We start from the raw sequence: 27,286 nt of genomic DNA, 5'->3' as shown, positions 1-27,286 counted from the left end.
TGTTAACAAATTAATGGCTTGAAAACATTTCACTGCCAATCAGTACTAGTCCATGCTCTTACACAAAGCTGGACCTTTTCCCCAGTTTTCTAAATAGGCTAACTTATTTCTAGCCCCCTTCAAAAACTTGCCATCAAGGTTTTAAAAACATTTCTTTCAGTAACTAAAAACTTCCTGGAGAATTGGTTGATTTTGGTATATTTGTACAATGATATAACCATTAAAGTATTATATGTATAGGGCTTCCCTGGTGGCGCAGTGGTTGGGAGTCCGCCTGCCGATGCAGGGGTCACAGGTTCATGCCCCGGTCCGGGAGGATCCCACATGCCTCGGAGCGGCTGGGCCCGTGGGCCATGGCCACTGGGCCCGCGCGCCCGGAGCCTGTGCTCTGCAACGGGAGAGGCCACAACAGTGAGAGGCCCGCGTACCGAAAGAAGAAAAAAAATTTATTTATATATATATATATATATATATATATATATATTCCTCTCATAGTAATAAAATTCTGGATTTCCAGCTGGATGTCTAGTTTCCCTTTGTAAAAACCACATGCACCAAAGTGTGAAGTGCTATTATTGCAAGGGTGGCCAACCTCATCAAGGGTAAAACCTAGAATTCAGGAGGGATACTGATAAATATTCACAATCTTCACCAAAATTTAAAATTATATAGAACAGAACTGACATTTTTATAACCAATATGCTTTAATGTAATTTTAGGTCACTCATTTTACAAACACTTATGGAATGCCTACTATGCTTAAATCATTGTGCTAGATCTTCCCAAAGACACGATTTATATTAATACAATTCCTAATGACTTTTTCTTCATGCTTGCTTCAGGGACTACATCTGGGACTGAATAGCAGCACATAGCCATAGGGCTGCGGTGCCTGGCCACCCCTGCTCTACACTCTGGTCTCTTCCAGAGGTGAACACAGCAGCCACTATCTTGATAAGGTGTGTAGATTAGTAATCACCATTCTGTTACCTGCAGAGAAATAGATTAACATCCTTTATTTAATACTGATAAACGAATAGCTTTTATAAAAATGGATGGCTTAATTTTACAAAAAAGTGAAGATTTTATGCTAATGTCAGCCATTAAAAAAGACAAAATACTGAAACCCAGACAAAATCAGAATTAACTTGTATAAATTTAAAAAATAAGTTATAGGTTAGTGAAACTGTGGGAAAGGCTGTATGTTAAATAAATAAATAAAATCTACATGCAACTAATTACAAGTTTATAAATACTACTCTCGAAAAGTTATCTAAAAGTCCTGTAACCTTACTTAAAAACACTGACACATATCAAGATCCATAATCTATAAGAAACTCTAATTTGATGTTATATTTAAGGAAATACTGAAAATAATCGAGGTATATATTTGATGTATTAGAAACTACCATCTGAACAATATTTAATATTAAATATAGTTTAATTTTAAGGTCTTTCATTTCAGTCAAAAATCCATAAACGTAGATTAGTTTGGACTGTATGACAGAGGAGACAATGAAACGTGTTCTCAAATACATGCCAATACATTTTCTTTAAACAAAACCTCAGCAAACGAGAATTTCCATACTGTGCATGGGAATAACTAAAACCTTTATTAGATATGGTTTCCAGTAACAATGTGAAAATTGGAATTATCAATTCAAAGAGCAATGAAGTTTGAAATTTAAAAAAGTAGACTAGATATTAGGTAGGGGATAAAAGGTAAAGGAAGACGAAAATGTTTAATACTGTTCAGTATCTCCCCTCTGTACACAATGTTGCATATATACAACTACTCCACTTTAATTTTACTGATTTTATATAATAGTGAAATCCCCTGAAGCAACCTAGGGTTTACAGATGGTGTCCAACTTGGGGGGAAACAAATTAGGAACACACTTGATTAACAGTTTTCACCCACACATTTTAGACAGACATTTTTTTTTCTTTTTTTGCCAAGATTTTCATAGTAAATTCATAAATATAGGAAATACTTTCACTCCTTCAGTGTTAAAATAGAAAACCAAACAGTGCCAACAGTAGTGGCTTAATTACTGGCATACAAGAAAAACACACCACCAATGGGTTTTCTTCATTATGCATTTTAAATAATGTGTGCATGTTTCATTTTTACAGTTATAAATTTTCTGGTCTGTTTAGACAACAGCACTTAATAGTCTTGAATCCACTGAGATGTTGCTTTCAATTTGAAATATTGTGTGTATAATGTATATAAAAAATAAACCAATGTATGACTCTTCTGACAGATGTTTAATATCAATAAAAACTTATTTTTGAACATGCAGTTAGAAGAGAGGGAAGCAAGCCAACCTTTCTACATTGTCTTGTTGCTGGCCTGTTTCTGCAGTGGTATCAATAGTGGTTTTTGGAGGGAACCCTGTGCCTTCAGCCTATCTAAGACCAGATACCACCATCAACAAGAGGGGGAGAGGAGATGGGAAAAGGGAGGTGGGCAGGTGTTAAATGTCAATTTTAAAAGTGTACATTTTGTGTTCTTTCTAGGTATAGCATAAAAACAGATCAATGAGGAAAAAATTTATAATTAGGAAAAAACTGCAATCAAATGAAGACATAAAAGCCGAATTAAGTTCTTTTAATAGATTGCATATATAGATGTTTAGCCATACTCTTTTATCAACTCTTTAAGAGTAGAACTTTATATCCAATTTACATGCTTCAAATATCATCTTTCCTATTTGTTACAGTAAGGTCTTGTATCCAAATATCCACTTGTACACTGAGAGCTTTAAGAAAAAACAGGACACAGAGGGAGTTGCCATTTTTAGCAGCAATGAAATATCACTAACCCCTTTTAACATACCGAATTCAAGTCACTATCAGAGGTGAGTGCACCACAAAATCACCAGATACAAAATTGCTAATTCATTTTTAAATTAATAACTCGAAATTACCCCTGCCCCCCACCCCATTACATCCCATCTTTTTATAAACAGCAAACATTTTGCTATTTTATACATAGGCTAGCAGGCTTGTTTCAATATGAAAGTGCTAATTCATTTACAGATTTTTTTTTAATCAGTTATGTAGTGCTACAATAAATGTCCAATAATCTACATAGGAACAATCTTTGATGATGAAAATGATGAAGACTGAATAAGGCTATCGATTACCTTATCTTATTTACATATAAAGAATAGATACCCAATGGTGAGGAAGAGACAGAAATCGGACAAATACTCATAGGTGTAAAAATTACATCTACCTCTGAGCTTATACTGTAAATGAGACATTTTAAATAGTCCTGTAGCCCATGCCTATTTTTTCCTCGGAAAAAGAAAAGCTGCCTTCATGACATCCCCTCTTGTTGCAGATTTCCACAGTGTCACTTGAACTTTCAGTCAGAATCTTACTTTCTTCAAAAAATAAAGAAAATACTCCCTGCCCCCCAGGTTACTTCCCTCCCCCGCCAAAATTCCTCTGGATTCATTTTCAGTGCCAAGTTGCATGATCAGGTCCCACCTCCTGGGGTTTTTTTTGTCCATCTATTCATCAATTAGTTTAGAGTGGATAACATGAACCAGTTCTGGAACCGCTACTAGGAGGAACACAAGCTCTTCACTACAATCACACTGCAGGAAAGTGGTAACTCAATTCATCCCTGGTGCCGGGCCTCCAAAATTGAAAGAACTTGGCACAACTGGAGCACTGAATTTGTATCCTCCATGCTTCTCAATCATTTTGGATTCTAGAAAAACAAATATGTGAATGTTTAATAGAGCATTCGATCACCTTACTGCTTTGGAGAAAAGAAGGAATTGACAGACATTAACAATAGCTTAACCATCAGTATTAGCCAGGAAGTTCCAAACTTTGGCCTCTGTTCTCCCTCCAAATGTATAGAAGAAAGAGAAGCGTATATTATGTAGAGAAGACGAACTCTCTTGTATGCTACAGACTTCTTAGCCAACTTTCACTTTGCATTGTTTAAAAAGAAAAATCTTTACTCTATTTTGAGTCAAATACTAAATCAGAAGGATCCAATCTCCAAAGGTAATTACAGCTAATGAATCTAATGCAGGCAAATTCAAATTAAATACTTTAGAAACCTGTGCCTTTTTTATAAGGAGGAACCTCTTTGAATATAAAACTAGTCTGACGCAGTATTAAGACCTCTAGAAAACTACTAGGCTGTGTATTATCTGAAACATCCTGTATTGAAAGGCATACTGAAATGTTTAACGATGAAAAGAAATGATGTCTTTAATATAGTTTTTAAAAATTGCAGTTTTCAAAAAAAATTGCAGTTTTCATAACTTTAAAATTCACAATTTTAATGGAATTTTCTACTATCAAACCAGCCCCATAAGATTTAGCGACCTTATCAAAGCTACTGCATACTGAAAGTAGTCTTCAACTATACTTAAAATCAGTAAATTATGGCCAAAACCAAAATTCCTTTTCTCATTCCTACAGATTGGAATGAATTTCTTATCACCTCCAACAACTGTAGCTTTTATGTAATTTTAAATTACTTAATTTAAATTTTAAAGCTGCATCAAAGTCATTAATTGCATTAAAGAGGGGTTGAGGTTGGGACTTCCCTGGTGGTCCAGTGGCTAAGACTCTGCGCTCCCAATGCAGGGGGCTCAGGTTCGATCCCTGGTCAGGGAACTAGATCCCAAGAGTTTGCATGCTGCAACTAAAGATCCCGATGCCGCAACTAAGACCTGGTGCAGCCAAATTAAAAAATAAATATTAAAAAAAAAAAAAAAGAGGGGTTGAGGTCAATTAACATACCATGGGCTGCTCTTCTTTGATCAGCTAGAGTTGCTATATCCTGTAACTGTTTTCTTTGTTCTTCATTAAGACCATGAGTCAGAGCCTGATACCACACGGGATTACGATTTTGTATAGCTATCAAAAAGAAAACAAGGGAAAAAAGGGCAATAAGAGAGTCCTGGTAGTTCTTTTCTGTTCTATTCCCTCTACTCCACCTCCAATACTAAAATTCTGATCTAGTTTATATTCTCCCAATAATAATCTAAGGTATTTTAAATTACTTGTGAAAAAAAGATACAGGGGGAAAAAAAATTCTGGTTTAGCATTATGCCTCAAAAATCTAATCATAGTCATAATTCTTATCTCTAGTAAATAAGGATTTAGAGCCTAATCCAATTGTTATACAATTAGTAACAAACTAGGGAAACTAGAAATAAAGTTAACCCAAACCCCTTAAAAGATTCAGAGTTAAAGCAACTTATTTTTTTCTGCATTGCTTATTCAAAAAAACCCTTTCTTAGATATATGTACTGTCTTTCCATAGAAAGGTGCTCTGCAGTATTTAGTTAAAAATGTTCTCTATAACATGATTTTCTACTTCTACTTTATTGCATTTACTGTGGATGAGCCTTCTATAATAAACCATCCTTTAGGGATTAACATATGTTTAAGTATACAAAATACAAAGTCATGGACAAAAGCCAGTCAGTAAGTTCTTGGCACTTCAATCAATCCTTACAGCCTGCCATGTAGCTCAGAAACAATTCCTTGTGTTTCTGTAAGCTCGCATCACAATTGCTTTGTCATGGGCTTGGAAGATTAATGCTTTGGTTATCAGAGAATTTATTCTACATCAACGTTCATAATGCATAGGAATGATAAAATAGCACAGTAGTTAACTCTGGAGGGAAAGGATGTTCAAATATAGTGCCAATTCTAATTTCTTAAGTTGGGTTCAAAACACAGATGTAAAAAACAAAAACTGGCACCTAGTATTCCGTAGCCACACACTGTGAAACAGGAGAAAAGAATAGAGATTCCAAGACCATAAATGTTATATAAATGGTCAAATTCTCAGACAGGTAAGCATGGGTTTAGCCAGGGGGAAAAAAAAGATACACAAATACATAAACATAAGAAACAGACATAACAGTAGATATTTCTAGGGAAAGCTGGGAGGTTAGAAATTAGAAGTAGGAAAAACAAACTCGTTGTATAAACTTTTTGAACTATACAATTTTCCTATGACGTGCATATTTCAAAATGACAACCTAAATAAAAGTAAAATAATAGAATGAGGAAAATACACTGAATCTCTAAGGCAACAGTAGAAGTAACTTTGGTTACTCTGCCTAACAATCCTAAATCACATTTTCGTTTGGGTTTGAAATACCCAAAACCCCTTCTTTAAGGGGCAGACGTAAATAAGAACAAATTGATTCAGGAAAATGGATCATATGGAGCTATCTGAATTACATATAACAAGTTAACTTACTTTGAAATATAGCTTTAAATATCTGATACTCATCAACAGGGTTATCTTCATCATCAATGATCGTGGAATAGCCTTCCAGGGCAGTTTCTTCAGCGTCATCTTCTTCCCAGTCTTCATCATCTCCATCTTCGCCTGCTTGCTTAGCCAGGATCTCCAAATATTCTTGTCCATCTTCATCAATATCATCTTCATCACTCCCCAGTTCCTCTGCCAAGTCATAAAAAGGTGCTCTTCTTAACACTGGAATATTCTGTTACTCACTGTAACTCAGTGACAGTGATCATTATTGGTGAATTACAAATCACAACTGAATAAATTCAAGGGAAGAGTTCCAGGAATTGGTGTTTAAATACATATTCAGCAATAAACAGAAAAAAAATTCTCATAGAAATCTAAGAAAACTAACCACAACTGTTAGTACTAGAAGTCTGAAAAAGGACTGCATAATATGAGAACCAGCACTTGGTGTGCTGAGACTTATGGTATATACCAAATCAAATACCAACAGTACAGTAAAATAGTTTATTATATCCACAGAATACCTTTTATGAGATTTTTTTTTTAAAGCCTAGCTGGCTAAGATAGTAAATGATAAAAAGACAAAAATGGCAAGTGTTATATTTTGAAACCTTTACAATAATTTCTTCTAAACAACATCCTATCAGTTTATATTCTTGTAGTCTATACTGTCTTACAGGTGAAATATATTAGCCAACATCTAATTAACTTAATTTTACAGTGTAGATATAGCTAGATTTTAGCACTAATAGACAGATGTTTACCAACACTAAAAACCTGCCAACAGGGCTTCCCTGGTGGTGCAGGGGTTGAGAATCCGCCTGCCAATGCAGGGGATACGGGTTTGATCTCTGGTCCAGGAAGATCCCACATGTTGTGGAGCAACTAATCCCATGTGCCACAACTACTGAGCCTGTGCGCTCTAGAGCCCGTGAGCCACAACTACTGAGCCCGCGCACCTAGAGCCCATGCTCCACAGCAAAAGAAGCCATTGCAATGAGAAGCCTGTGCACTGTAACAAAGAGTAGCCCCCACTCGTCACAACTAGAGAAAGCCCACGTGCAGCAACAAAGATGCAACACAGCGGGAAAAAAAAAAAAATATATATATATATATATAAGAACACACAAAAAAACCTGCCAACACTGGAACTATATACGCCTAGAACTGCTTTACATAACGGTGATACAGCTGAAAGTTCCTGCCTTCATGGACCTTACACTCTAGTTCTGTGAATGAATGAACATGAAAGCATTTGGCTATGATCCCACATTTCTTTAGGAGAAGGGCTAAAACAACAAGTCCAGTGATATTTCTAACTGGGTAATAAGACTGGCTGCCTCCATTGCAAATCCCTTACCCGTTTCATCATCATCTTCAGCTTCATCATCATCATCACTGTCATTCTCGTGTTCTGCATGGCAGGCATATGCTCTTTTTAATCCATTAAATAAAAGAATAAAAGCTGGCAAAATCTGTCCAGAAACCTGATTTAAAACTTGTGGTATTTGTTCCATATCAATAAGAGCACATAGGCCCAGAACACACATCTTTCTGTCGTGAAGCCTAAAAAATAAAATAAAATATTTCCTTATTTTCCTTTAAAAAAGATTTTGCAGAGTTCCTTACAAAGTAAATAAAGATCCAATATATGTCACTTACCCCAAGAAACAATCAACATCATTAAGCCACTGTGTAATAAAATGATTTGTAACTGGTTCAACATTATTAGGGAAGCGAAGATTTTCTAAGGTGTTGAGAAGTAGGTGTGGATTATAATACAAAGCTGCAATGGCAACTTGCAGGCACATTGTTCGAAGTTCACTTGTCTTCACCTCTCTTGTCAGTCTCTCTAAAGCTGCTTCCACGAATAAGGGAATACACTGTAGAGAAAGACAGCGAAACATTCCAAAACTGTAAGTAATGCAGCCGTTAACTACCCACCCATATTAACTTTCTTGTTGCCTCAACTAACCCCCCTTCCATTAAATGATCCAATTTTTACTGTTGAGCCAATTCAGTGGGAAATCCATTTTTAGAGAAAAATTGGTCCTCACTGAGCTATTAGAGCCCCACCTCAATAGCAATATTGGATTCAAAATATCCCAACTGACTAACCTTATTGTGGTAATCATTTTGTAATATAAACATTTATCAACTCATCACACCGTATACCTTAAACTTATACAACGTTATCTTTCAACTATGTCTCAATAAAGATGGATTTTCAAAGTCCCGTTGAAATTCACCATGGAAATTTAATGACTAAATCTATCTTATTGCAAAGTGATAGTGTGGCAAACAATACTCTCACAATATACTTAAAAAAAAAATCTTGTCAAAACTTACCTTGCATAACAAGTAGCCATAAAACTTGCCAGTCATATTTCCATACATATTAAATATACAATCATTATTAAATACTGGTTAAATTTTAAATGAACAATTTTAACATGTTATCTAGGTGTCATAATAAACAACATACAAAATATATAGTACAAATGCCCAAAATGAAAAAGTGAAGGGAAAGATTCCCTCTCTGAATCCTCCCAACACGAATCATTAATAGCTTCACTGACCTGGTCAATGCCACGCCCTTTGCACTGCAGAATGATGACCTCTAGCAATTTTGCTGCATGACATTCTGCATCTTCTCCTGCAACTCCTGTAAGAACCTGATCAATACAAAATATAAACTGCAAGGAGGCGTCACAAAACCTTGAATCAGTCTGTAGCTGCTGAAGTATTTAAGGTATTCTAATTAATATGAGTGACTGCAATAGTCATTGTACAGACTATAGTCTAAAGCACCCGTAGGATTTGGAGTTATTCGTCTGTAATACTGGTCTACATAATCAAAGCACATCCCATGTAGTGCCATTCTGGACCATAGCAAGTTGACAACCGCTATGTCTAAAAACATACTGACAATAGAGAGTGAGATGAGCAGGAAGTAGAGGCAATCTGTTGATGGCAAAGGCTGTTTCCAGACAAGAAATAAAATCATGGATTTGATGTGCTCATTAGCACTAGAGGAATGTAAGGGTTAAGGATAAGGGTTTTGGAATAGGAAAATAGATGGTATAGACATCTCTGTTCCCAGAGTATTAACATAAACAATATAATTTGGCAATAAATAATAAAATAACTAGATGATTATTTTGTGACTAAGTGTTCAGAAAGGAATGACATCGATGAGGACAAACACATCTAAAAACTTCGTAAAGTGAAATCATTTTTTAAATGCCTGGTGTTGGGACTTCCCTGGTGGCACAGTGGTTAAGAATCCACCTGCCGGGCTTCCCTGGTGGCGCAGTGGTTGAGAGTCCGCCTGCCGATGCAGGGGACACGGGTTCGTGCCCCGGTCCGGGAGGATCCCACGTGCCGCGGAGCGGCTGGGCCCGTGAGCCATGGCCGCTGAGCCTGCACGTCCGGAGCCTGTGCTCCGCAACGGGAGGGGCCACAACAGTGAGAGGCCCGTGTACCGCAAAAAAATAAAAAATAAAAAATAAAATAAAAAAAAAAAAAAGAATCCACCTGCCAATGCAGAGGACACGGGTTCGAGCCCTGGTCCGGGAAGATCCCACATGCCACGGAGCAACTGGCCCCGGGCGCCACAACTACTGAGCCTGCAAGCCACAATTACTGAAGCCTGTGTGCCTACAGCCCGTGCTCCGCAACAAGAGAAGCCACCGCAATAAGAAGCCCACGCACTGCAACAAAGAGTAGCCCCAGTTCGTCCCAACTAGAGAAAGCCCACACGCAACAAAGAAGACCCAATACAGCCATAAATAAATAAATATATTTATTTAAAAAAACCCAAAACCCAAACATTTATAACTCTGATTAAATGTCAGAGGGCAGACATAAAACAAATACTTGTCAAAGCCATTACTGAGAGATCTAGAAATCAAAGCCATTTTCAGTTTGTAACTATTAAAGCTCTTATTCTGTCAGACCCGTATAATATGTTCACCATAATGTGGTACCACGTCTCTTCACAATTTTGTACTTTTTATAGCACCAGCCTCACATGCTTATATTAACTAAAAGTGACCTACCTTTTTGCACATACTGTATATCATTTCAAGGTACTTGGTATCAGACAGAAGTGTGTCTGTATCAACTGTTACATAATTATGAAGCAGAGGCATCATATCTGTATTAATAAAAAGCATCAGTTAAGTATCTTTACTAACATATATGCTGTTTCTGAAAAAAATCTCAGAAAAAAAAAAGCAAGTCTGAATGCTCTGTCCCTAAAGTTCACTTTTAATTATTCACTTATAATTAAACATAAAAATGAGGCTATTATTAAAGTGCATTCCTTCATATTTAGCAGTTAAAGATTATACAAAGAAGACTGACAGGGGGCAGAAGGTAAGAATCTGTGTTAAAGAAAAAAATCTCAAGTGATAACTAAATCAAAATGTATAATGGGTCATCTTTGAGCACTAACTGCTACTGATAACTTATCCAAACAACAAAATACTTAGAATATTCAAAAGTTTGTATTCAAGTGATACACTAAAACTGAATACAAATGGGGAGGAATCCATAGTATTTCTATGATGACTTGACTTACCTGTAAAGTAATCAAAGCCATCTTGCTGAAAAACCTCAAATACCAGAGGTAGTAGCTGCCACATCTGTGGAGACACTTGTTGACATGTCAAACTATGTGCTAAAGAGAAGATCTCCTCGTAGAATTCTAAAAGAGAATACTGAGTCATTAGGACGCTTGCTCATATGAAATAGTAGTGTATTCTTAACACAATCAGAGATATATACCTAAGACATGCTGTTGTAAAACAGTTCCAATGACCTGTAAGCAGATTCCTTCAAGCTGCTGGGTTATCTAAAAGAGAAGAAAAAAATCATATGGAATTGTAGCACACTGAATGAATTATTAAATAATGTATAATAATTCAATGCATTTCAATGTAAAGTCAATATTGTGAACAAATTAATATTTTAAACCTGTTTCGAAATGACTCATATTATGAAATTATGAATCAATATGGGTATGAAATTTAATGAAACACCATTACAATGAGATGAAGAAAGAACATGCATAGTTTATCTATAAAGTAAAGGAAAAAAAAAATTTCCTGGAAAAATGCAGGTAAGTATGAAAATAAAGGAGCCACATCATCCTGCAGAGACTAAAGTCTTTTTGTGTGTAAACATAGATTAATTCAGGCCAGATATAATAGAGTGTAATTGAGATGTAAATCAGTAGCTTACTGAAAAATTATTTAAAATAAGGCATTATTCCTACCACTCCCAATAATTTTTAAGCCACCTCCATTTATATAACAGTGAGCTAGGCCCCCAAGTCATACAAGATAGACAGAAAATACACACTCCCCTTTTGTCAGTATGGTCCTCAACTGGATCCCAAATCCCTGGAAGTCATCAGAATGTTTAAAAAGTGGGGGAGAGGAAATGAGATAAAATTTACTAATCAGGGGCTTCCCTGGTGGCGCAGTGGTTGAGAGTCCGCCTGCCGATGCGGGGACACGGGTTCATGCCCCGGTCCGGGAAGATCCCACATGCCACAGAGCGGCTGGGCCCGTGAGCCATGGCCGCTGAGCCTGCGCGTCCAGAGCCTGTGCTCCACAACGGGAGAGGCCACAACAGTGAGAGGCCCGTGTACCACCAAAAAAAAAAAAGAAAAAAAAAAAAAGAAAAAAAAAAAAAAATTTACTAATCAGATGTAGAAGCAGGATATCCATTTCGAATACATATACTCAATACATCTTCAACTCTTCAAATACAGTAAGCAATTGATTTGTTAACCGTAAGGTAGCTATAGGATTGCTCATGGCTTCTAGCTATCTCCAATTATAATCTACAAAAAAAATCTGAAAGTTTACTGAAACTCTTAGGTTGCAAAAGGCAGTTTGTAGATAATCTGAAAACATGATTTATGGATTTAAATATCTGCATTGTAATTATAAACACCAAATTTAGAACAATGCTTACTTCTAAGGGAAGGAAGTAGGGAAATGAGATTAAGAAGTGGTGCCCTAATGGTTTCAATTACATTATCTGAAAATTTTTCTTACTGGAAGTCTAAGGATATACCACGGAATGTTAAAAATCTAATAAATTTAGGTGGTGGGTAAGGGGTACTGGTTAGTTTTCTATGTTTTTTACTCTTTTCTGTATGTTTTAAATAATTCCACTTTTAATATTCATTACAATTCGCTTACCTTTCCAAAAGACAATAGTAAAAGAAGAAAACTAGGAAGATGATGGTGATGGTTGCACAATGTGAATGTACTTAATACCACTGAAATGTACACCTAAAAACGGTTAAGGTGGTGTATGTTATATGTATTATACCCTAACTAAAAAAAATTTTATTAATAAGGAAAACTAGGAAGAATATGTTTTCCTAGGAATCACCATAATTTTGGATCTGAAAAGGTAACCCTAAGAGGGAGCCAAAACCCAGAGCCTTGAGGGTAAAGATACAGTGATACAAATACCTCCTTCCTATTCCTTCTAAAATATCTGTAAGGTACCTACATAAGGGTACTAGTTAATAGATAGCAAAATCAAGGTATGTGAGAAGATGACCAGAGAATAGGTAAGTCAGAGCCCTCCAAAAAGCATAGAACAGTTGATGAAGAATGGCTTGAAATTCCCTAAAACCTTTACAACACTGGATCGTTTTCTTACTTCTTTATGATCTTCAACTACACTAAGAAGTGTGTCGATGGTATTCAGGATTCCCATAGCAGTAACTGCTTTGTCATCACTTCCTTCTTCATCTGGCCCAGTCTGGATTACTTGATTAAATGTCATTGCCTACATTCAAGAGAATGTAATTAAGGTTTGCCATTAAAGCAGTATAAACATGTTTTTGTCTAAAACTTTTAATTTTTAAAATGTTCTCACTAGGACAGCACAACCGATCAGCATTTCCAAATCAACTAATATTACTTAAGAGCTTGGGCTCTATAATCGATGGTACTGCTCTGCCACTTACTAGGTCACCTTAAACAGATTACTTGACCTCTTTTTCCTGACATCGCCATAGATACTGTGGGCAAGGCATAGAAAGTGCTTAATATTATGAATATTTTTATTTAAATTACTGGCTAACATTTGACAATGCCCAAATACTAGTCATCAAGGTTTTTGTTGCCATTGAATTCAATCATTTTGAAAAATACTGAGCAACTGAGCAAAGTCATTAGTTATGAGGAATCATAATAATCAGCTTTTTATAATGCAATATACTTTTAATGAACACTACTATATTTATCCCACTTCAACATCAGCTGTTAAAAATATACACAGCAAATACCAAGAGTTAGATTCTTCAAACCTCAGTATTTAGCAAGAATACAAACTGCACCAAGTAAACCATTGTATAGAGAATATGAATGGATAATTGTTGGGTACATGTCCATATTTTCTATTACCCTTAAATAATTTACGTTGTTAATTCTCAGAAGTTCAGGGCTATGTACAATAGACAAAGGTCAACTACAAAATAACTATTTACACAAATTTCACTTTAAAAATCTATTTATAACGATTATCTATCTTTCAGTTGGTCCAAAGCATTCCAGGAAACCACACAAACAAGGCAGTCATGATGCAATGTGAGTACAAGTAAACAGCTCTGCACTGTAGAGGCATACAGCTCAGGTGTGAATCCCAGACCCACCCCTCCTAATTTGGGCAAATTACTTAAACTTCTTATACCTCACATTTTCTCTCAGTATAGAAATATTCCTCATAGGATCGTGTGAGAATTAAATGAGTTAAAATATATATCAAGGGCTTAGAATGGTGCCTGACATACAGAAGCTCTGTGAAAATACTGTAATCTAAGTAATGCATAAATGACTGGTTCAAATAACATACCAAATGTTGTGTCATTTCTACTGCAATAGGAGTAACTTCTTCACTATACTCGCAGATCATTTTCTGAATTACATTGGTAAGATCATCATTTTCTGTTTCTCTTATAATATGAAGAAGAGCCTGCATGACAGGTCTGATGAATGGTGTGATGTATTCTTTAGCTGTAATAGAAAGAGAAAAAAACTTTTGGCCCAAACAGCTAAAACTCCTTAAAACCTGACACAATATATACCAAAGAGTAAACAAGAAATCGTTTCAAATAAAAAGGAAGACAATATATCAAGTTTCTACGATTATGCCTTGTACAATTATGTGTAAGCACATTGCACTATTTTTGAGATATAAATCCTTTACCTTTCTCTTGATTGCTGATCAGCACTTGAAGTGCAATGGCAGCTTCCACTTTAACAGGCATTTCCCTATCATCAATCAGACATCTTCGTGTCAGTTCTAGGGCTGTTTGCAGGTTCTGGTCACTTTTGAACTTCACTTCACAAAAATAGTGAAGGACCCAGCAAGCCTTTTTTAAAAAAAAAATGCAGTGAGTTACTATAGGTATCTTACATTAAATTCCACCATGTGACAATATCTCTAGTGTCAAAGTGCTGTGTGGGAATTTGGAGGCTGGCCAGTGGTAGATATGTCCAAAGACACAACACTCGACCAGTACTATGATCCCAACTTACTCTTTGGCTACATGATGTTTGTGTGGATAGCAAGACCTGAATGCAAAACACAGACAGACACTGCTATCAGACACAGATGAAAACTATGCACACATTATGAGTAGCCATTTAAAGACTTATACGAAAGTCTAGAATAAAACATGGCTTTAAAGTGAACATTTAAAAGTTTCCATATAAAAGTCCACATAAGCAGTTATTCATTACAAGACATAAATGTATAAATCAATACAGCTTTAAAACATACCCTCGCTCTCATGTAGCCTAGTTCACTGCTGAAGAGAGGGAATACATGATTCTGCAACATATATTCCATCTGATCTTTGTAGATCTTTTTCTGTAAAAATAAAGTTCCAAATACAATCATCTCAAATGCCAAATAGATACACAAGTTTTAAAAATGACTACGGATGTCAAAACATACATTTGTTCTGGAATTTTGAACCACAAGATCCACATCCATTTTCTTATTCTCGAACATTACTATCAAAAATCACTGGGTACATTTTTTTAGTCCTTTTACATCATTTGTTTAGAAAGCAATTATGCCAAATCTTAACATCAATGGTGTTTAAGTAATGGGAAGAGTGGTTAATTTTATTCCTTAGCTTATTAAACGTTTTTTGTTATAAAACTATTTATATAAAGTTATATTAATATAACTATAAAACGTTAATATAAAACTATTATAGTGAAAGAACCTCTCTGGAAAGGTTCTAAATGAACAATACAACATAGATTGAGAAATATCCTGCTCTCAGGGTAATAATCTGGATATCTAAAGATACTCCTGTGAATCTTAAAATAGGATATTTTCTAAACGGTAACAAGTTTTTAAGAAGAGTTCCTTGAATTGCATATTAGGATCAACATTAAAAACTGACAACACTTTAAAAAACGAAAGTGACTAACGAGACATGATAACTAAATGCAACGTGGGATTCTGGACTGGATCAGGGACCAAATAACAAAGAACATTAGTGGGAAATCTTATCAAATGTGAAAGAGGTCTGTAGATTAGTTAATAGTATCATATCAATATTAATTTCCTGGTTTTGAGAATTGCGGCACGGCCATCTGTTAACATTAGAAAAAGTTGGGTGACGAGTAATGGGAACTATTTTTGCAAATTTTCTCTAAGTATAAAATTTAAAAATATAAAGTTAAAACAAAAACCTGAATGTGAGAACTCACTCAAGATTCCCACAAACATAAAGGTAATTTACCCTTTATAAACGAAGAGAAGAATGGGTGGACAGATATAGAAAAGCTGAAAGATACACAAAATATACCCACAAATTAATGGTGATGAATTCAGTGGAGCATCATATGCAGCAAGGTTTCTGGGAGTAGGATGAACTGTTGTCTAAATATTTACTTATACTTTGAAATAGTTATTTATTAACTTTAAAGTGAAAACAAATTTCAGATCTTATGAAGTCAGACGAAATGTGTACAATTAAGGTGAGGTTTCTAAACATACATCTAATCCAGTCAGCCATTCTTTACCAGAAAATGTGTGCCACAAAAGCATGATGTTCCTAGGCTGTGAAGGGATATATTCATGCTTACAAACTTCCTTAAATATCAATTTTCTGAGAAGAAAAAAAGACTACTTTACAATTGTCTTGCAACATGAAAAGAAGATAACTCATATGCAAAAAGAATTACCTTCAGCACAAGCAACAGCAAAAAAGTATAGAGGACATTATTTCAAAATCAAATTAAATGTGTACTTCAAAGGACATCAGCAAGAAAGTGAAAAGATCATCCACAGAATGGCAGAAAATACTTGCAAACCACAAACAGTTGATCTTTGAATAACGAGGGGGTTGGGGTGCTGACACTGCGCAGTTGAAAATCTGCATTTAATTTGCAATTTGACCTGCATATCTGTGATTCCGCATCTGCAGATTCAACGAACTGCATGCAGATCATGTAGTTCTGTAGTATTTATTGTTGGAAAAAAATCCACATGTTAAGTGGACCCCAAAACAGTTCAAACCTGTGTTGTTGAAAGGTCAACTGTATGTGAAAAGTTTCTAGTATTTAGAATATATAAAGAACTCTAACAATTCAACAATAAAAAGACAAAAAACCCAATATAAAAATCGACAAAAAATTTGAATAGAAATTTCTCCAAAGAAGATATACAGTGGACAATAAGCATATAAAAAGATTCTCAACATCATTAGCTATTAGGGAAATGTAAACCACAATGAGTACCATTTGACACCAACTGGAATGGCTGTAATTTAAAAAGACAGATAATAACAAGTGTTGATGAGGACATAGAAACTGGAACCCTCACACACTGCTAATGAATATATAAAATGGTACAGCCACTTTGGAAAACGATCTAGCAGTTTCTCAAAATATGACCAGCAATTTGACTCCTAGGTATATATTACCCAAGAGAAATGAAAATTTATGTCCACAAAAAAATGTGTACAGAAATGTTCATAGCTCCATTGTTAATAAAACCCAAAAGTAGAAACAAATGTCCACTTACTGATGAATGGATAAATAAAATGCAGCATATCAATACAATGGAATATTATCTGGCAATAAAAAAAGAATGAAGACTGACACATGCTGTAACATGGATGAACTCAGAAAATATGATAAGTCAAAGAAGCCACTCAGAAAGGACCACATGTTTTATCATTCCATTTATATGAAATGCCCAGAATACGCAAATCCACAGAGGAGACAAAAAGTAGATTAGGGCTAGGGCTGGGAAATTTGGGAGAAAATGGGGAGTGATTGATAAAAGGGTTTCTTTTGGGGATGATGAAAATGCTTTGGAATTAGAGTTGACGGTTGCACAGTTCCTTGAATATACGAAAACCCACTGAATTGTACACTTTAAATGGGCAAACCATATGGTATGTGAATTGTACCTCAATTCTGTTTTATCTCAACTGCTGTCATTAAAACAAACTAACTGTGCTTGTGCATGCATGCGCGTGCACACACGCACGCACGCAGGCACACACACACAAGTACCTTAAGAAGTATTTCAGCTAAAGAGCCAATCATATGTAGGGCTCCATCTTTTTTTCGAGGATCAGCATTTGGTTCTGTAAGAATCTGATAGCAAAATCCCATAGTCTTTTGTAGTACCTAGATTAAAAGAGAAAAGTATGCTTTACTGGATATCCAAACAACCCTTTTAAAACATTGACAACAAAATGACCTATACGGCTACCATTAAAAACTAAATGTTCGGGATTAGCAGATGCAAACTATTATATACAGAATGAATAAACAACAAGGTCCTACTGTATAGCACAGGGAAATCTATTCAATATCCTGTGATAAATTATAGTGGAAAAGAATATGAAAAAGAATGTATGTATATGTGTAACTGAATCACTATGCTGTACAGCAGAAATTACCACTGTAAATCAACTACACTCAATAAAATAAAAAAAAAAAACCAAGTGTATATCTGAACATATTTTAAGTATTAAAGCAAAAGTTATCCACATATTAAATAACCTACCTCTTTCCTCTTACTACAAGCTGTAAACAAAAGTGTCTGGGCAGCAGTGGTAGGAGAGATGAAATCCTCAAACACATCTAGAGAATAAATTTAAAATTATACAGAAAATAGTAATTTCAATTTTTTCAACAAACATTTTCACATAATTTGCAAATGATGCTCTGTAACAACAACAAAAAAGGACCTTAAATTTTTGCTAAATCTTCACAGAAAACAAGCATGAAAACAAACCCAGATCGCCATATAACTTTGCAAAAGCCTAATTCCTTTTCTTTCCTGTACAAATTAAGTCTTAATCCATCAACTTCTCCCAATGATTATTTTCTTTCATACAAAACCCCACTACTGTGAGAATTTTCACAATGGGGTCACAACAGTACAAATGACTGAAAGTACATAAGATTTTGGTACAAAGAAGGACTAATACTCAACATTAGCCAAATTACAATTCTTTAGTCCCATGCAGAGACTCTAGCTTCCAGTATGCGTCGTCTCCATTTCCACACACATGATGACTGACGTGGAATCCAAAAGTATAGTTTAGACACTTAGTGTTTAAGGTGTAACCTTGAATTTCTAACAGATTTGGCATGTGCCAGAAGCATATCCAATAATCATAACTACTAACACTACTGTATTTGTTTCTGCTAAAAATGAAGATTATCATTCTCAAATGCCAAAACTAATGAATAGCTTCCTGAAAGTCTAAACAATGAATAAATTGCATTAAAACAACAGAAGCCTTTTCAGTTCCTAAGATGAGGCCTTAATATTCAAGGTTTACTATATACAAATTTAACTACCGACATACTTTGTTTCTTAAAAAATGAAAATTCGTTACCAAACTTCATGCGTATATATTCATAGGGGTCTTCTTGCCAAAGTTCCTCATCAGCATCTGTATAGCACATCAATGGAAAAATAACATCTTGGATAATGCCCTGCAATTTAAAAGTTAAGATAAGTCGGTCTTCAAATTTAAACTTTCAAATTTCCGTTAAGTGCTAAAACAAAAGTAACTCTCCAGTTTGTGTTTTAAAGCTTAACATCAAACTTCAGTAAAGCATTTAATGCATTCTCAGATCGACTATCAACGTACATATTCTTACCCTCTGTGCAACGAGTCATTGTAAGACATGTGTACATAGGTAGCAGTTAAGTATTCCGAGAAAATGCAATATGAAATTTTAGTCCATCAGACCCTACAGTTCTAAATAAAGCAAATAAATTACATTGGAAATAGTACATAAGCAAATTAGCCTCAAAAGTAATTTGGTGAAATAGTCCTTTGCCTATTCCAAATTACATGATGTTAGCTAATCATGTTAAACTATAATCATGATCCAACAGTAAGAACTTAAAAGCAAATTTTAAGATAACAGGTTCAGATTAAAAAATAATCTGAATATCCACAATATACCTTTTATAAAGTTTGTCAGGATGTTGCATCATTTTCCTAATATACAATTACCAGAACTAGACTAAGTAACATAGGTCAACAAAAAAAATGCACTTTTTCAACCTTTTGGTAATTAATGTTATTTCTATTACATTTTCTAGAAAAATAGTTCAGATAGAAAATTATTACTTGTATATGAGGCTTCAGATTCTTCCAGGTGAGAGCATGAGAAACTCCTTGATTAATATAATTTAATGTCTGTTGTAAAACTCGAGGAGCCATATATTGCTTCTCCTTGTACTGATATAACACTTTCAATAAAACCTTTGAAAAAAAATTTTGATCAAAAAATAAAGTTTAAATAGAAAGTTTAACCACTTACAAGCTAGCAAAAACATCTGACACTTCTTACCCAGGTCATTATCATAAAATAACCACCATATTCTTTTAAAAAGAAAGTAATTTTTTAAATTATGTATTGGAGAACCATATTTATTCCCAAAGTATTTAAAATAAACAAACTGAAGTAACACTGTGTGTCAAAGGACTAGTTTCTGATTAAGTATAAAAAGAAGAGAAAACCATATGCTACTTGTGGAACATACCACAATATTCTGAGACAGCACTATATTGTTAAAATCAGCTTCTAGGCAAATCCTACCCTACCCAAATAAGTAGGATCACCTACTTATTTAACGTCTGCCAAGAGTTCTAATTCAACTTGATACTTGAGAATAGCAGTTGTCAAAATATGGTCCACAGACCTCTCAGAAGGTCTGACAGGTCAAAACTATTTTCATAATAATGCTAAAACATTATGTGCCCTTTTTACTGTGTTGACATTTGCATCGATGGTACAAAAGCAGTGATGGTAAAACTTCAAGTTCCTAACATGAATCAAAGGAGTGGCACTAAAGTGTACTAGCAGTCATCATATTCTTTACAGACACATAATCGCAGAATAAACTTTCCTTAGGAATGTCCTTAGTGAAACAGAAATATATTAATAAATGGGAAGTATACATATAGCACTTCTGCTACATACCAAAGTACGATGGTTGGAAGAAAAGCTGAAATAGTAGCTTTTCCCACCAAATATTATCATAAGCATGAAAGAAAAACTGATAGACAAATTATGATTATTTAGACTTTTGTGTGTGGCAGATTTTTTTCTCAAAAATGAACAAAATGAGCCTCTCCAAGGAAACTGACAATATGTTTCTGGTGTTAAAATTTGAGCTTTCAAGCAAAACTAGAATTCTCAAAATCTTACATCCACTACTTAGATCCACCTGACAGCTTTCCAATATTTAAAGACAGTTATGAGATCAATGGTGATATTAATGACTGTAATTTTTTAAAACTACATAAGGAAATCTATAAACATTTAGAAAATGGGCATAGACTGAATAAGTCAATATTTTCCAATGACCAGGGCAGTATGTTATAAAATCATATATGGATAAAAGACCCATTCAAAGTGCAATGGATGTCAATATAACAGAAGATGAAATGTTTATTGTTACAGTTTCAAACTCTAAATTACAATTAACCTTTAAGAAAATACCATTGTCAAATGTTGGTGTGATATCAAAAATTTCCCCAATTATATGAAAAGTATATTAAAAGTCTTTCCTTTTCCAACTTCTTATCTTTGAGACCAAATTATCTTTATTTACTTCCATTAAAACAAATTGAAACAGAATGAATACAGAGGTAGACAGGTATACAGCTGCCTTTTATTAAGGCAGACATTAAAGTAGTAGAAATGTGTAACAATGCCATTTCCTCCTGCTAAAAATTTTTCGTTTTGGAAAACATTTTTAACAAAAACATGTATTCTGTTAATATGTAATAGGTTTGTTATTTTTTAATAACTTAATATCATTAAATTTAGTTTCAATTTTTAATACAGTAAATATCACAAGGTATAACCCCCATAAATGGAAGCTTGTCGATGTTCTCAATAATTTAATAGTGTGAGGAGGTCCTGAGACCATAACATTTGAGAACTACTACAGCGTTCAAAATGTTAAAGACTGCTACATGCAATCTTTGAATGCCAAAGAAACTAGAAATAAGCAAGACAAATTAACATAATAGTGTCATGTTTCTACTTGGAAAAATTATCTTAGACTTACCTGTTGGACACCAACAGCAAATGCCTTCAGAAATACTTCAGCAAATTCATTATACTCCTTGGAAACATTGCCAGGGCTTCCATATCTAAAAGAACATTCAAATGCCCATCATGTCTTCATAATGCTTTATATCAGCACTTATAAAAAAAAAAAACAAATTCTTGAAAAAAATAAACTCAAATTATCATATATTGAGAAATGTGTACCTTTCAAAAAGCCTTGCTAAGATATGTAAAGCCCACTTCTTACATTTCCACCATGGTAACTCAGGTCTATCATCTTCTTCAACTTGAAGTGTTTCCTTTAAAGAGACATTTATTTAATGATAGACAATACAATCTAAAAGGAATAGTGTGAGTTCAGAACAGACTCACAAAAACATGAATCCTCCTCCAATGATGGCTAGAACAGGAAAAGTATTAACCCTTATTTAAATATGAGGCACTTCACTTCACTTTACTACTTGGTTACAAAGGACATGCTTTCTCAAAGTCTTATAAAAGTTTAAACTCAAACATTTTAGTCAAGATCCAAATAATATAAATCAAAGTCATGGCAAGTAGCTTAAACTAGTATAGTTCAAATCAAAAGGGCATGAAAAATTTCATTTTAGAAATCCAGTTTCAAAAATATTAGTATACATACATAAATATGTATGTATGAGCATGTTCATTTACAAAACCATTTGTAACAGAAAAAAACTGCCAAGAACTAAACATTCATTAACAAGGGGATGTTTAATTATGCAACATCCATTAAGAGAATGAATTGGTTCATTATATATTGACCTAAGACATCCATGACATATTTTTAAGTTAAGACAGAGAAATGAGATTGTGGAACAACCAAAACTCCCATATACTGCCAGTGAGAGCGGTGGTACAACCACTTTGGAAGTTATTTATAATGTTAAACATATACATTCATAGCAGCCTTATTTGTAATCTTAAAATCTTAAAACCACCCAGATGTCCATCAACTTGTAAATAAATAAACCGTAGTGCATCCATACAATGGGGTACTACTTGTCAATAAAAAAGAACAAACGACCCATAGCACAACATGAATATATCATAATATTAAGCAAAAGAAGGTAGATACAAAAAATTACCTTTTTATTAGATTTTAGAACAGGTGAAGTTAATCTATGGTGCTAGGAATGAGAATGGTGATGGTAGGGATGACCAGACCCAGCCACCAGCAAACATTCTAGGTGATGGTTACTCCGGTGAATATGACTCTCATAACCCACTGAACTGTTTACTTATATGTGCATGTTTATGATTACAAATTATACCAAAAAAGGTACAGAATGTAAGTATGAAAACTCTTAAAGCTGTATTTTATACCTATTAAATGTGTACAGAAAATAACACATCAAACTAGTTTCCCATGGAACGCAAGAAACATCCTATTTATTTCTTCTGCATTTTTTTTTAAATAAAAATTTGAGCAATAAACTACAAAACAGGAGGCTGGTCTCACTTATCTCACTAATAAAATTATGTTGGATAAATTACACAACCCTTCCATGTCTCTGTTTAAAATAAATTCAGAAGGAATTATTTTGAGGATTAAATAAGCAAGGTATATAAAAGTACTTAAAACACACTAGGGATTCAGGAATTGTAAATTTCCTACCTCTCTAGAAAACTAGATAATAAAGAAAAATTGTGGTTATTTTAAAAATCGTTATTATATGTGAAAAAAATAACATAGTTGGACAACTCTGTATGTACTACTGGAAACCGCTGAATTGTACACTTTAAAATTGTAAATTTTACGGTATTTAAGTTATAGCTCTATGAAGTTGTTATTTAAAAAGCAAGTAATATAACTACAAAGTTTGACCAACTTGGAAATCAAGTTCTACCCCTGTTCATGCATGTCTAACAAATTATTAGCCTAAAATCCAGCTATAGGCTCTTTGTTCCTTTTTGAGAAATAATTGATATTGTTATTACATAATGATTTGACATACGTATATACTGTGAAATGACTACCACAGTTAAGTTTTAGAAGATGGTGAAAAGGTACAAACTTCCCGTTGTAAGATAAGTAAGTCCTGGGGATGTAATGTAAACATGGTGTCTGTAGTTAAAAATACTATATTGTTTATCTGAAGGTTGCTAAGAGAATAGATCTTAAAAGTTCTCACTACAAGAAAAAAAATTTCTAACTATGTCAGGTGACATATGTTATGAACTCAATTAAAAGCTGAAGAAACAGAGAATTAGGATGGAATAAACAAAGATATAATACAAGCACTTAATAATATACAAAATAACCCTTTACAATTTTTCACTTAATATATTCACATATGTAAACAAATGAAATGGTGTCTCTATCTAGAAAAATCTGCCTCACAAATAATATAAATTCACAAAGAATGTTTTAGGAAATATCAGTTAAAATTCTCAAAAGGTAACTAAATATTTAAGCTTAGTGATATAAGAAATACACAGAGACTTACATTAGGTACATCCCTGTTCACAACAGTCTTTAAAATTTCTATCCATTCTGTCAGGTTCTGTTGGTTTATCAGCTCCAGTGGTAGTGTATACTAAATTAAAATCAAGAATCAATATTTTAAAATCCTTACAATAGAAAATCCAACTTCCTTTTACTCTTCACAAAACCTACAAAAAGTACTTCATTCAATCCACATTTCCTCTTTCAGTACATAGGCAAATTTCTCATCTGGCTGATTTGGTTAGTTATGTACAATGGTGAACTGTGGCACCGACAGTGGGCATCCTTGTCTTATTCCCAAATTACTGGGAATGTATCTGATTTTCACCATGAGGTATATTTATTGTGATTTCTAGTGAACATTTTTTTTTTTTTTTGCAGTACACGGGCCTCTCACTGTTGTGGCCTCTCCTGTTACAGAGCACAGGCTCCGGACATGCAGGCTCAGTGGCCGTGGCTCTCAGGCCTAGCCGCTCTGCGGCATGTGGGATCCTCCCGGACCGGGGCACAAACTCGTGTCCCCTGCCCTCGGCAGGCGGACTCTCAACCCCTGCGCCACCAGGGAAGCCCTCTAGTGAACATTTTTTATCAAGGTAAGGAAATTTCTATTCCAGGATTCTTAAGTATTTTTGTTTTGTTTTGTTTTAAAGCAGAAATGGTTATTAAATTTTATCAAATACTTTATCTGGCATCCTTAAAGATTGTTTACAGGTCTCTCTTTTCGTGTAATATAAAAGTTAATCACAAAAACTGGTTTTTTACTCTTGATCCATTCCTGTGTTCCTGGGATAAATCACATCACTTAATAGGCTCACAACATCAATATCCTATTTAGGATTTTAGGACCTCTATTTTCACAAATGAGACAGTACTATATTTTGATTTCAAGGTATGCTAGTCTCAAAAAATTGATTGGGTCCTATGCCCTAGAATAATTTATAAAAAGAACTTATTTTTATAATCTAGAAGTTGTGATCCTACCAGTTAGAGGGAAAAACAATTAAAAAACAGTACATTGTCTATCCAAATCATTTTTTAAAAAATTATATAAGAAGCAGCCATTAGAAAGATATTAGATTATCTTTAAAGATCTAGCAAGGGCATGAAAAATCCAACCAAACAATGGAGTGAGTCAGTTATAATAATCTTAGTGGAAATAAAGTCACAGGTCTGTTTAAATGAGATTAAAAAAAAAATAAGTAATGGCATGAATTGAACCAAAGGTCCTGGTAGATGAGATGAATCTTTCTTTGGCTATGTGGCACAAAAAGAGCCAGAATTTTAATCCAAATCAAAAACTCTGTTTCATAAGTAATTATAGTCCACTGAGACTATAGACACAACCATTTCTTTAGTGAGATCTTTTATCCCAGGAAGATTTAGAACAATATACAAAGATAATAAGGCCCATTACAGTGTGCCAGTCAAGCCCACAGTATTAGTATTTTTGTATCAAGCTTAGGAATAGGTTTTGTAATTACTGAGACAATCTATGCATATTTGGCATAACAGAGCACACATTAGATGTAAACTCTAATCCAGTAACTGATTTTCAGACTTGTGAATTCTTAAGGTGAAAGACATAAGAAAATTTTACTAATTTTGTAAATAGTATTAGATGGTTTAAGAGAACTTAAGATTGCCCACTTATAATTTAAGATTTATTAGAGCTATTTGTGTATTTGGCAAAGTATGCTTGGTTAGACTTTAATGTATTTGTAATTTTGGCAATTTATATTTGACTAGCAATTTATCCACTTAATGTAGATTTTCAAGTGAAATTATTATTCAGATGCTGAAATTCTTTATCATTGTTTAAGGTAGCAAATGATAGACTGACTTTACATATAAAAACTACTTTATAAAATTACCTGAACAAGAGCATAGAAGATCTTGAAAATCTGTTTCTGGATGAGGACAGATTGATCAGACTGATCAGAAAGAAGCTGGATAAAACGGTCCTTTAGAACTGGCAGGAAATGTTGCATTGCTGCTACCAATGGACTCCGTTCCTCTGGTTTCTTATACCTTTGGGTAGGAATACAAACTAATTCTGTGAGAATTTATTCACAATTATATATATATAGATAGGTAGATAAGTATATATATCTATACATATCTATTATATATATATTTATATCTTATATAATGAAATATAAATTTAAACTACTTGTCTGTTCATACAAATATAAGCAAATACTTTCTAAGCAATTTTATATTCCTAGAAAGAAGAAAAACCTACTATGGAATCAAACCACAGGCAAAAAGCAACTTGAAAAAAACCTCAAATAATAGTATCTAAAATTTACTGAGCATTTATTATGAGGTAAATAATCTTCAAGGCCCCGTTAGTATTCTCACTTCTATAGTTGAGGAAACTGAGGGACAGAGAAGTTAAGTATCTTCCTCAGTACAGACATCTAGGTATGAACCTCAGCAGATTCAGGATCTGCCCTTTAACCACCTCACTATGCCATCTGTAACTGTGAATACTGATACAACTGAGGAGCTACAACAATTTGGCTTTTAAACATTAGCAGCTGATCAATATAAAATTGATTACATATAACCATCCTTAAGTAATTTACATACAAAGTGCATTAAGGCAGAAGTGGCATCTATAAAGCAGAAAATATTCTATTTCTAAAAGCACTATAAATCAGAAGTTCTTTGTAACCTTTTGGCAACAAAACCTGACCTCAACAGGCTATTTATGATCTCTACTTATCCCATTTGGAGTGAATATTCACATATTTTATATCAGATATAATAATAATATGTTTGATCCCTGGGTACTGGTACATAGGAGTGTATTATGTGAACCTTGTTACCTTTCTAAAATCTGAAAAATCCTAAATTCTGAATCACATTTTGCTCCAAGGATACGAGTAAAGAATAGCTAATTGAGACATTCCCCCATAT

At 34.2% G+C, this 27,286-nt stretch overlaps 1 protein-coding gene and 1 non-coding gene across 2 annotated transcripts in view; both read right to left on the bottom strand.

The window, feature by feature from the left end:
- Nucleotides 1-2,969: 2,969 nt before the first annotated feature.
- IPO7 (importin 7) overlaps nt 2,970-27,286 on the bottom strand; it is a 45,526-nt gene continuing 21,209 nt past the window's right edge. The window contains exons 5-25 of the mRNA XM_065881681.1: nt 26,236-26,392; nt 24,366-24,455; nt 22,099-22,193; nt 21,893-21,977; nt 19,941-20,075; nt 19,194-19,293; nt 18,353-18,429; nt 17,854-17,970; nt 15,092-15,181; nt 14,516-14,681; nt 14,162-14,322; nt 12,965-13,093; nt 11,066-11,132; nt 10,860-10,985; nt 10,336-10,433; nt 8,854-8,949; nt 7,937-8,157; nt 7,635-7,840; nt 6,257-6,463; nt 4,780-4,896; nt 2,970-3,727 (exon numbers count right to left, since the gene is read on the bottom strand). Of these exons, the coding sequence (XP_065737753.1) occupies nt 3,630-3,727; nt 4,780-4,896; nt 6,257-6,463; nt 7,635-7,840; nt 7,937-8,157; nt 8,854-8,949; nt 10,336-10,433; nt 10,860-10,985; nt 11,066-11,132; nt 12,965-13,093; nt 14,162-14,322; nt 14,516-14,681; nt 15,092-15,181; nt 17,854-17,970; nt 18,353-18,429; nt 19,194-19,293; nt 19,941-20,075; nt 21,893-21,977; nt 22,099-22,193; nt 24,366-24,455; nt 26,236-26,392 (2,638 nt within the window). The 3' untranslated portion in view covers nt 2,970-3,629. The remainder of the gene's footprint in view (nt 3,728-4,779; nt 4,897-6,256; nt 6,464-7,634; nt 7,841-7,936; nt 8,158-8,853; nt 8,950-10,335; nt 10,434-10,859; nt 10,986-11,065; nt 11,133-12,964; nt 13,094-14,161; nt 14,323-14,515; nt 14,682-15,091; nt 15,182-17,853; nt 17,971-18,352; nt 18,430-19,193; nt 19,294-19,940; nt 20,076-21,892; nt 21,978-22,098; nt 22,194-24,365; nt 24,456-26,235; nt 26,393-27,286) is intronic.
- LOC136127669 (small nucleolar RNA SNORA23) lies at nt 14,765-14,948 on the bottom strand. Its single transcript, XR_010656129.1, has one exon. It is a non-coding gene; the product is annotated as a small nucleolar RNA SNORA23 (small nucleolar RNA).

Source organism: Phocoena phocoena, chromosome 8, assembly GCF_963924675.1.
Source record: "Phocoena phocoena chromosome 8, mPhoPho1.1, whole genome shotgun sequence".
NCBI classification, from domain to species: domain Eukaryota; kingdom Metazoa; phylum Chordata; class Mammalia; order Artiodactyla; family Phocoenidae; genus Phocoena; species Phocoena phocoena.
Note: the sequence above shows the minus strand (reverse complement) of the source record. Positions and strands in the feature narration are given on the sequence as shown.